This window comes from Aricia agestis, chromosome 20 (assembly GCF_905147365.1).
Source record: "Aricia agestis chromosome 20, ilAriAges1.1, whole genome shotgun sequence".
NCBI lineage: Eukaryota > Metazoa > Arthropoda > Insecta > Lepidoptera > Lycaenidae > Aricia > Aricia agestis.
In genome coordinates this window covers 5,238,356-5,250,461 of record NC_056425.1, presented here as the reverse complement: position 1 = coordinate 5,250,461, position 12,106 = coordinate 5,238,356, and the positions used below count along the sequence as shown (strand labels likewise).

General features: G+C 34.4%; 1 protein-coding gene across 1 annotated transcript in view; it reads left to right on the top strand.

Annotated features, from left to right (window-relative positions):
• The first annotated feature begins 4,245 nt into the window (after nt 1–4,245).
• Nucleotides 4,246–12,106, top strand: part of LOC121737310 (cAMP-dependent protein kinase type II regulatory subunit) — a 56,291-nt gene continuing 48,430 nt past the window's right edge. The window contains exons 1-2 of the mRNA XM_042128951.1: nt 4,246–4,802; nt 8,017–8,207. Of these exons, the coding sequence (XP_041984885.1) occupies nt 4,589–4,802; nt 8,017–8,207 (405 nt within the window). The 5' untranslated portion in view covers nt 4,246–4,588. The remainder of the gene's footprint in view (nt 4,803–8,016; nt 8,208–12,106) is intronic.

Here is a 12,106-nt window from a genome sequence, read left to right as displayed (position 1 = left end):
TATAATATTTTAATAATAGTTAGCAGTTTTTTTTTATTTTTGTTCATTTACAATATTAAAGGAAATACTTATTTGTTTTTGTCGATTGAACGTAGTTACGTTTTTTACAACAAAACAAAAAAAATATAATGTAATATGTTTTACATTATATTTTTTTTGTTTTGTTGTAAAAAATCCGTAGCAAGAAATATGAGAATACCCATTCATCTTATAACGCATTTATAGTTTGTGCGTTTTATGATGATATGCGTGACACATTATAATTGACAATAGTAGGGAAGTTACCTAACAAAAATTAATCGATAGTTTAAAAATATCGAATCACATCGTAAAGGAATTGCAATCGAAATTATCGATTTCGTACTGACATTTCAGTGGTGCCGGCGATTTAAGATGGCCGCCCTTTTTTATCGATTTGATTTCGATTCAACAGAGTCAATCTCTATTGACATAAGTTCCGTTTCATGCATATGACATTTTTCAAATGTTTTCATAACAATAATTTTATACTCCTATTTCACAGTTAATATTTATAATTTTTATTAATAAGTTAGCATTTAGCATCTTTTCATTTTTATTCATTTACAATTATAGGAAACATTTGTTTTTGTAGATGGAATATAATTTATTACATTTAGATTTTTTTGTTTTCTTTTAAAAAAACCCGTAGCAAGGAACATGAAAACTGTCACCCATATCATCTTAGAACGCACAAACTATAGTATAATGTCAGCCAGACCCTAAAATTTCGTTTATGATTAAATTGTTACATCTTGCATAACACTGTCCATGGCGACTTTGTAAAAATGTTGTAATTATATTATTTATCATCTTCGAAGTGGCAACGCGTTGCTACCGTAAACTTCCAATCTAGTTACGTTAGTAACATAGAATATCATTGCAAAAATACAAGAAATTTATGCATAATTTTAAACAATACACTTACAGATGAAAGGTTATTCCTGTATTAAAAGTCGTATATGTATGACTTCTACATCATTTCACAGGGCATTTAGGCATTTTAACAACAAAAATATTGTAAAAAGCTACGTAAAACGTAAGTAAACAAACCTATGTAAACAAATTGTAAAATGAGTTTGACAAAATTGTCATGTCAAACTGGTTGAATGTCACTCGAGTACATATACACGAAAAATGTGTACCGAACACATGCATAAATATGCATGTATTCGGGTCACATTTTGTAGCCTTTTGGTGCACTTTTTTTGACGAAGTTACTCTTCCTTAGTTTTTATTATGTAATGTCGCTTCATAAATGTTACGTAATTTATGACATTCTCTTTTTCATAAAGTTAATATATAGAGTTCGACAAGGCTGTTTATGAACGTGGCGAGAAAAGGAACTAACGCTTCTATGGCCGTGTTCGTCGGCGTAAATTTTAGCGCATTCGCTGCAAAACCTAGTTAATGCGCATGTCCAAATCATGTCATGCCATGGCAACGACAACTGTTTACGACTTGACATTTAACGCAATTGCAATTTGTTGGTGGCGTTGCAATGAACAAACCAGTGGGACAGCCATGCTTCGGCACGAATGGGCTGGCTCGACCGGAGAAATACCACGCTCTCACAGAAAACCGGCGTGAAACAGCGCTTGCGCTGTGTTTCACCGAGTGAGGGAGTTTACCGGAGGCCCAATCCCCTACCCTATTCCCTTCCCTACCTTCCCCTATTCCCTTCCCTTCCCAACCCTACCCTCCCCTGTTACCCTATTCCCTCTTAAAAGACCGGCAACGCACCTGCATCTCTTCTGATGCTACGAGTGTCCATGGGTGACGGAAGTCGCTTTCCATCAGGTGACCCGTTTGCTCGTTTGCCCTCTTATTTCATAAAAAAAACAATTAAATTTTTAAATTTTTCCAAGTGATCCATATCCATATTTTCCAAAATAAAATAATCAAACACTATCATAGTGCTAAATAAATTATTTGTGCGGCTGTTAGACAATTTAGGCTTATGTATTTATGTTTAGCTTTTATTATTTTAGCATGTATAAACAATTAAGACGTTGCTTACGACTTGACCAGCAACTTGTTATGGCGTTGCCATGACATCTCTTGGACATGCGCAATAAAAGGTTTGTCCAAAAATACGCTGACGAACATGGCATATCATACAAAAACGTCATTTTTGACAGTTCTCCTTTACCAGCAGCGCACATTGACTGACATTGACACATTCAATTAAAGCCTTGTCGAACTGTAGACGACATATAGGTATATCAACTTTATATTAAGTTTATGTGTCGCTTCGATCGCAGGCTGTACACTCACGCGTGCGGCGTGACTCGTGAGACATCGGTCAGTATCCGCTGTGTGCGCAAGTGAGAGAGCCAGCGCTCGAAGTGATATTTGAGTCATGAAAATAAGGCTCCATAAATTGTCTTATGTAATTTTTATAATAATATAAAAATGATCGTTTATCGTACCGACGGCGATGCGACGATTAAAATGAGGTATGAGGTATGAGGGCATAAAGGGCCCATTCACGGCAGTATATCTCGAGGAGTAGTAAATTATGTACCCATTTTACAATACATTATTATCGGGATTTTCCTATTTTTTTAAATTTGATTGTCAAACAGTTTCCATTTTAGTAACTAGATGGCGATGGGTAGGCTAGAATGCGAAATACTACAAAACTGGGCAAAATAATGTAAAACTTGATACATTTCAATTTGAAAAAGACGCAATAATATTCCAATGAATAGGATAATAAAGTTATTATAACGATGTTTTAGCTAAAATTCACGGAAGAAATAGCCCTATTTACCGATATTCACACCAAATGTCACAGGAATTATAAATTTTGGTTTTGACAACATCTTACCTGCACTTGTGCAAGATAACGGATATTTAATGGCTAATATTTTACCAATAATTAATATCAAAAACCCAAATAACACAATTTGGGAAAAAATAATAAATACCACACCAACAATAAAAAGGAGTTTTTCGGAGAATGTGAAAGAGTGATGTTGTGTTTTTATATTATTTTCCTAAAATTGTGTTATCTGGGTTTTTAATGTGTAATATTGGTAGGATATTAACCATTAAATATTCGTTATCGTGCACAAGTGTGGGAAAGTGATGTAGTAACCAGAAACGTGCTCTTTTGTGTTCCCACCAAAACTCCATCAAAAGTTTCAGTAAAGCGTCCTACCACTTTACTGAATCGACCGACTTGACTTCTTGACTGTATTGACTCTAGACTTTGACTAGACTTTGGACCTGACTGACCTGACTATAATATATAAAAAATTGTATTAAAGAATATTGTTTTCCCGCCATAATATTATACTCGACACTGGCCATGGTTATAGCCGAAGTGCCATTATATGAAAAAAAACAATAAAAAGTAGAAGTTTGAAAGTGACATGCCCGCCAAAACTTTTTCAGTTGTCAAGTTTCAGTTTGACAAGTTTTTATTATGTCAGCGTGTTCCTAAACTATTACCAGTGTACTGGTCTAATCGCTTAGGCCAATGATCGCTTAGGTTTAAGATATTTTGATTTATGTCACACTTGACTGATAACTGTAAACTGATATTTTTTGGAAACCCAACCTATTTTTATTTTTTTTTGTTAATTCGTCCCGGTCGGGACAGGCAAAGGGAGCGTTGCCCATACAGCCATTTCTATGTTTTCTCTATTTAATGAATGATAGTGAAGGCCGAAGCCAATTCTTTTATATTAACCATCTGAAATAGAGTTTTCATCAGGCCGAAGCCAATTCTTTGGTATAAATAATATGAATAATAAGTTTTTTCATCAGGCCGAAGCCATTTCTCATGTTTTGATAGTATTGTTTTGTTTAATTAATACTGTCCCTTCTTCAATTTGACATATTGTCGTCATTGGTTTGTATGTAGTCAGTGATGCCTACGGGTTGTGTTTCCTGCAGATAATTTCAGATCGGTGAGGAACCAATAGAAAATCTAGAAGTGTCTATCCTTACGCCATCTAGTTAAGATTGTTAAAATTAAAATTTAAAAAATATAAATGAAAATCCCTCATTCCGTGAGTGTGAGGAATGACGATAGATTTTTCGCCATGTCCCATTATTATTCACTAGCCTTTATAATTTTTAGATAGAAAAAGTATTCACATTTTGTCTATGAAAAATTTATAAAGACTGGCAACATCGATTTATCTGATTATTTTTTATCTGTGTTTTGCAGGTGAAGTTTGGGTCTACAAATATATACAGTAATCTGTGGTTTGGGTGAAGTTGACCGAAGTAGGGCAATCCTGTTTCGCCATTTTAATTTTTACTTTTCAGTGAAAGGAGATTTTATATTTGTCAGGCTGGAGGTCGAAGAATATTTCGAAAAAAGTGTGTCCTTAAAATTTATTATCAGTAGTCGAAAGTATTATTTGTGAGTTTTAGTACTATAGTGTGGTTTTATTTATTACTAACGTTTATGTAGTGCTATTCCATCGTAATATCGCTCGTTGGTGTGTGGCTTAGCTAATTCGATGGCTATGATATTGAATAATTAACGTGACGAGTCGCCGTGACGTTGTCTGCGAGGGCTAGAGAGGAAGGCGAAGCGGTGCGGTCAGAGATGAGCAAGCCCCAGAGCGGTCGGATCCAGGTCCCGGATGACCTCAGAGAGATTCTCCTGGAGTTCACTATAAGCTACTTGCTGGAGCAGCCCGGCGACGTCATAAACTATGCCGTGGAGTTCTTCACGAGGTTACAACAGAACAGAACCACAACCGTAGTGCGGGGTCCGTCGGCGGGGACTCCGGACGAGTCGATTATATCAGACGAAGAAGGTACTATTTCACGTTATTTTACACGTATATTATTACTGATGGCACCAGCACCAAGGTTAGTCGGCAGCCTGTCGGTTTGAAGTGATACAGACCAGTTTTTGCTATCGGGTTGTTTAGTTAGAGGCCAAGCTTATAGTTAACCTTTTGGTTTTTTCATGCTAAGTTTTAGATCATCACATCAAGCACTGAAAGAAATTATTCAAAACTAAACTATACTCTTAGAAGACATGTAGCTTTATATTTTTAGTTTAGGATAAAATATTAATTTGATATTTTCATAAGCTCTAGAGTCTAGACAAAACTAAGGCAATACCATGAAACTTGAAAAAGTAACTATGCAAATGAAATATCTAAATTGATCTGGGTCATCAGAAAAAGTCATTTTATTTTTACTTCTGCAGAATTTGTCTTTATAAGTGTTCAAACTGTCAATGAAAACATGCCAGTTTTCACCTCAGAGAACTCATACATAATACATGTCTTTTTAACTTTATTTGAACAGCTGTTAAATTATAGTATTTATATAGCTGTGCCTATACCCAGCAAGCTGTAAATTTTGGCCGTATGCCATAACCATTGCGTGTAGTGAAATGTTTGTTTTACGTACATAAATTTTAACACTTCCAAGGCATGTGAGGTGTCAAAGGATGAGCCAAATACCAAGAGTTTGCATATAAATCTTCAGCATTATAACATAAATTTTGTGATAAGTTCCATCTGGAGATTTTATTAATGTTTTGTTTTGAAAAAAGCATGAACCAGCAAATAATCATAATAATATATTATTTTATTTTTATTTCTAGATCCTAGATTTTTTAAGAGGGATTGCTTTTTAAATTAAGTCAAATAATTAGTAGAATAGTTCTAAGAATTGTACTACAATAAGTTTCAGAATATAATATATATCGAAGTCAGTTTATCATTACTTTAAGTACTAGTTTCTATGAGAGTTATTCCTCTAAATCTCTGTTGTTGGCATTAAAATTTTGCAGGGAAAATAGCTTTGAAGTGACCTAAAGTTTAATGTAACTGTCATAAAACTATTAACAGTTTACACATGTCTACAATTCTGTGATATAAACCATAAACTAATTCGTGCATCCGACTCTTTGATGCTGTATAATTTTCATATTTGTTTATTACAGCTCTAGATGCGCTAAACTAAAGCAGATGTTGGCCTTTTTAATGTGTAAAATTAGTCAAGGTGATATATTGTATCTGCCTTTTGGGTGGCTATAATATACAGGTGCTAAAATCCTTGGACATTATTTGTTATAGAAATTTAATGTGACATGTGTCTAGGGTTGTCTATTTAATATTTGTGTTTGATTTAAATTTTCAATTTAACATTAGTTTTCATTTTAAAATTTGTTATGAAGCAAGTTCATTTATATTTGAGACCCATGGATTAAAGCTTAGTTTTCTATCTCAAGTGCCCTGTTTTATTTTTTTATTGCATGATATAGTACATATTATGATTATACCAATATCTATTGTACTACTATAGCCAAATCTGCAAATTTTTGCTATTATTCTTACAGTATAACTGTAGATAAAATTTGAGGAAGGTCTATTTCATTATTATTGATATAAATATTAAATGTTAATAAGACTCTGATGTTACTCAGGAAATACTATTATTACATTACTTCAAAACAGTATAAAGTTTTTCTTAATGTTATTGAAAAATGAAAAATGAACTAGTGGCAGCCCTATTACAAAATAGTTACACTACTAACCAAGTAACAAAAACATGACTAATATTTTCAGTACCACCTGCTCAAATATAAAATAGATTATAAAACCTACATTACCAAAATATACACAAGTTTTAGCTAAAATATGTACATGTTTTGCAATAAAACATTTCTGTAAAAATAGATTTTTTAAAATGCATGAATATAATTTAGTACTTGAGTAAAATTAAAATTTATTACTTAACTTTACTATTATAATATGCATGGCGTATGACCGTAATGCAAATTTTTATGAGTTGTACAATGCAGTCAGCAATATAAATATGATTTGGTAGTTTTATCAACCTTTATTTTCTAAGTAAATTAAACTTAAATTATTTATTTATTTATTTAAAACTTTTGCAAGTTTCTGTACAAACTACTACTACTGCTTAATGCCTCGTGGCATTATCTTCCAGCCAAACCTTAGGGTGTTGCAGAGAAAGTGAGGTAGATGCAAACCCTTAAAGGACAAGTGATTAAAATACCTTCAAATTAATAATACAATTATAGATATATAATATATAATCATATATGCAATTTAAAAAAAAATAAACACATTATATTTAATAATCTATCGGTAGAAAGAGTGATAAAGAGTTTATACTGGAGATGATAGTAATAGTACTATAGTCCGTCAAAAAAGTGAAGAAATTAAAAAGTGGCAACATCATAGTGTCATTTTCTTTCAAATCAATCTAAGAAAAAAGGGATGACAGTGATGACATTACGATGTTGCCACTTTTTAATTTCTTCACTTTTTTTGACATACTATACAATAATTATTATTTAAAAAAAAAAAGAGAAACCTACAAGTCAGCAATTTACCATACTTACTTGTTACAACAGTCAGCAATTTACCATACTTACTTGTTACATTTCAGATTTCAATATTATGAATGTATAATATGTACTTAATAAAAATTACTTAATTTACTTTAGTAACAATAAATTATTTATTAGCTCATAAACATACTTCAAACTTCTTATTGATTTTTTTTATCAGAATGTAACAAACAATAAATAATAAACGAAATATGTAATATGCTTGTCGAATAGAAAATCATAATTAATTATTTTTTGCATATATGCACGTGAAATATAATCTTATTTGGTTTAAATAAAGTTTAATTTATTTCATTAATACAAATTCAACTTCATCAGTGCCATCAAGTTTTTAGCTTCAAATTATAGAGTATTTATAAAGCCTGTCGTAACTCGTAACTTATTCAATCTGATTGTAGGGTAGTTTTTTATTTTTATTTTGTATAGGATGTAACATATGTATTATTGTTTATTGAGAGTTACTTTACCTTTAAGGATCTTTAAATAACAACGACTTTATTATTACTTATTTCATTTATTGAAACCATGAGGTAAAATAAATCTGAATGAACAATTAGCCTTTGTCAAGTGCACAGCTTTATAAAAAAGTTGAGACAATTTCTATGGTTCTAACTGTTCCATTTTCAAAACAGAGCCGCCGGTGGCGCGGTTCAACAATCGGCGTAAGTCTGTCTTCGCGGAGACTTACGACCCAGAGGAGGATGACTCGGACGAGGGTGCGCCGGTCGTGTTCCCCAAGTCGGACGCCCAACGCGCCCGCTTAGCGGAGGCGGTTCGCGGGATACTGCTCTTCCGCTCGCTCGACGCGCAGCAGATGCAACAGGTAGGGTTGTCAACTTACATAATATTGTTATAGTTTTAAGTATTTACGGATATTGTCGCGGGGCACTTTGTTTCCAATTATTTTAAACATCATATTATATTTTATGTAGATGTTAATGGCTTTAGGCAGATATTTGTGCCCTAAAATGTCTAAAATCCAAATACTCACAAACTTGGATAGTTTTATTTATAAGTTATAACACTTTACAGGTATTAAGGAAATATGGTTAATGATATTATAATTTAACAACTTTTACTAAAGCAACAAAGCAAAAAGTAAATCAATTAAAAGTTATTCCAATTTACGACCTTACACAATCATAATAATATTATTAAAACATAAGAAAAAGTTAGTAAATAGGTATTATCAGCTTATCAAAAGTGAAATCAAGATTTTGACTGGATCTCTACTACGTCAAAAAGATTGTTTATCACAATCATTTTTGATATTGAGAATACCCAGTAGGGAGACGTTGCTAATGTTAAAAATGCTAAATTATCTGTTTATCTGTGTGTAAAATTTGTTATGGCCTATGGGAATATTTGGGGTCCCGGGAAAGGATATTATTTGTTACATTTTGATCTCCATACTATATATTACTTTCGTCTTCACGTTGAAAAGTGATAAAATCTTAGTAAGTAGTTATAATTGTTACATAAAACTCCGTTATTACTTTCGTCTTCACGTTGAAAAGTGATAAAATCTTAGTAAGTAGTTATAATTGTTACATAAAACTCCGTTGTGACTTGTGGCAACCCTTTTTTTTTTTGATGCGCAGGGGAAACCCATTTGTGCCTCAGTTAGCTGAAGCACCCCGGGGGTATGTGAGACTCTCACTCACTAAAACCACCTGCGCTTCGCCTTCAGCCGTATAAAGGAGGGATGTCCCGGATCTAACAAACACAGAACTCCCTCCACGACCGGCCGGTCTACCTCAGAAGGGACCGGACTTCCACCAAAGTTAGGGAACGCTTCGGCAAACTGAAACGTTCCCTTCGGGGCCGGGACTGGCTATGCCGGGGAGGTTTACTTGTGGCAACCCTAGCTCAGTCAAGGATATGTCGGCATATTCTATTTGCTGTGATTCAATCTGCTCCGAATGCTATATTGATTTGTTTAGACGGCCGTCAATGGTGGACATGACTTCATGAGTGTTAGATATTTGACGTACCAGGAGGTAAATAAGAATGAAATCCATTTTGGCCAATGATGGACCAATACATAGCGAACGTGTAGAGCGGAATATTTGTTTATGACTTCTCATGGATTCCATAATCTACGTGGATGCCCTTAAATAACTTTAACTTTCTTAAAGTACTTAAGACTTTGAGGGTGTCTAGCAGGGGGAAGTAACTGTCAAAAATGTCCGGCACTTTAAGACAAGATTCCTCCACTTACCGTGAAGAATATAAGCTATGAAATTGAGCTTTACTCCTTCTCGAAGGTCAGATAGCCCTTCAGAACTGGATACCTCCTAAAGTAACCGCGACCGAAACTCCATAGTGGCTGGTCGTTCTTACCTCTGTAAAGGTCACAAACAGGTACAACTTTCAGCTTTACAAAACGAAGGAAGGTCTGGCCCTCGCGGGCTCTATAATATGCCATTTCTCAAGACCTTAAGGCTGCGTTTCCACCAGAAAAACACATTCCTCGCAACAGCGAGGAACGTGTTTTTGAGAACCAATAGAATCACTTCATTGACGTGAGCTTGTCATGACATCGCTCAGCGCATCGATTTTATTGGTTGTCAAAAACACATTCCTCACAACACATATCTGGTAGTCGCAAGTCGGTACCACAACGCAACTACAAAAAGCTGTAGCGACACCATTCACACGTAACCACTGCTCGACGGCATTTTGTCGTTGCGATGTCGTGTGGTTGTGGTACGTGTGGGTTGGCCCTTAGTTTCGTGAAAATCATTTCAACGTGACGGTTTTGAGCGTAAACATTTTACAGACAGGCAAACAGACAACTGACAGGCATACTTTTGCGTTTATATTATTGGTATGAACTGAGCAAATTGACTGTCCTGAGGGCCTAGACAAGCGGCAAGCGATTATCGTAAACGCCAACGTCACAAAATGTATGGGATTTGACATTTGTATTCGCTAGCGAAGCGTTGACTTAATATGTCGTTAATATAAATCGCATACATTTTGTTAGCGTTTACGATAATCGCTTACCACTTGTCTACTGAGGCTGCTCTACTACAGAGCAGGAACAGGCACCTTGGTCGCTACGAATACTCATCCACAGAGGAAATTCGTGGCACCAACCCCAACCACATGGTTCAATTTATGAGCAGCATTGGGTTGGGGACGGTACTCTAATGCGAAGGAGTCACAATAGATCCTCAAGGGTCGCAGTGACATCAGGGCTACTTGACCTGCCTTCAGCAATAAAAAAATAACAAATTCCTGTAGTTTGTGCGCTATTTGTTCTATGTAGGTGCAATATGTAGAGCAAGTTCTAAAAATATTCCTAAAGGCTGGTGGCCACATTTGACAGTTCAAGGTAGGTACTTGTGATTTCACGATACAATTCTAGGCTAACGTGGATATTATATCCTAATATGGTGAAACGAAGTAGAGAATAGATAGTAACTAATAACTTATGTATGACGCTAGAATCTAGATATTGCATTTTGTTCGTGCAATGTATCACGCGGGAACCGTACATATTACAGTGAGAGAAGGTACCAAGTTACAGTTATAAATTCATATTATGATATTATCATCAAGTCCGTTCAGCAGTTTAAGCGTGCCGCGTGATTGCCATATTAACATTTAACACTAGCTAATAGAATTCGCATTCAACCAACTTCACCTTTAGGACAAAATATTCGATAAACTATTATGTCTCACCAAATCTTGTATGTTTGGGGAGGGGTGTCAGCCAAAATAATGAAATTTTTTTCTAAGCTAAAAATCCTCACAAACGTCTAGAGTTATTTATGAATGGCCCCTCATTATTTAGTAAGGAAGTACAGATTTTGGACGGTGTAACTTTGTAAATATCAAACAGACCGCAAATATTAATCCGTAAACATTTTCATTGCGATGAGATTACGATCGCAGTTATTATCTTCTTATCTGTACTGATTAAAGTATTTATGTAACTTGAGTTAACTAAAAGATGTTGAATGTTGAGTTGTTTAGCGATTACCCCGATCCTACTATTTTAATACAACAGCCTCATTTTTTGTGATCCAGTTCGTTTCCTATCAAACTACAAAATGACATCTATACAAGTTTATCTATTATAAATTATAATATTATAACTTATAATATTATAAAGTGGAAGAGTTTGTTTGTTTGTTTGTTTGAACGAGCTAATCTCAGGAACTATTGGTCCTATTTGAAAAATTCTTTCAGTGTTAGATAGCCCATTTTTCGAGGAATGCTTTAGAGTATAGGCTATATTTTATCACGCTAAGACTAATAGGAGCGAAGAAAAAGAGGAAAATTTGGAAAAAAACGAGGAAAATTATTTGAAAGGGCTTATCTCGCGAGCTACTGGAGCAATTTTTCTGTTATTTGGCACAGATAAGAAGTAGACCACGTGAATGATCATACGCAATTTTTTGTGGACATTTTGTCCGTGAAATATCTAATTTACGCAGGCGAAGCCGCGCGGAACGTCTAGTTCTTATAATATGAGAATATCTACAATTTTGTAGTAAATCAAACCACTTTTATAGAGTTTCAAGTTTGAGATCGCATAATTTGACTTCACTTTTGCATTTTATGAGAATATCTAGTACCTATATAGACTAGGCAACTGCATTTATGTTGCATTAACATAGTAGCAGAAGTACCAAGGTATAGGTACCAAGGTACATATTTCACCTAGGTACTGAAGTGAAGTTTCACATAATACTGTTAAAGCTCTCATAT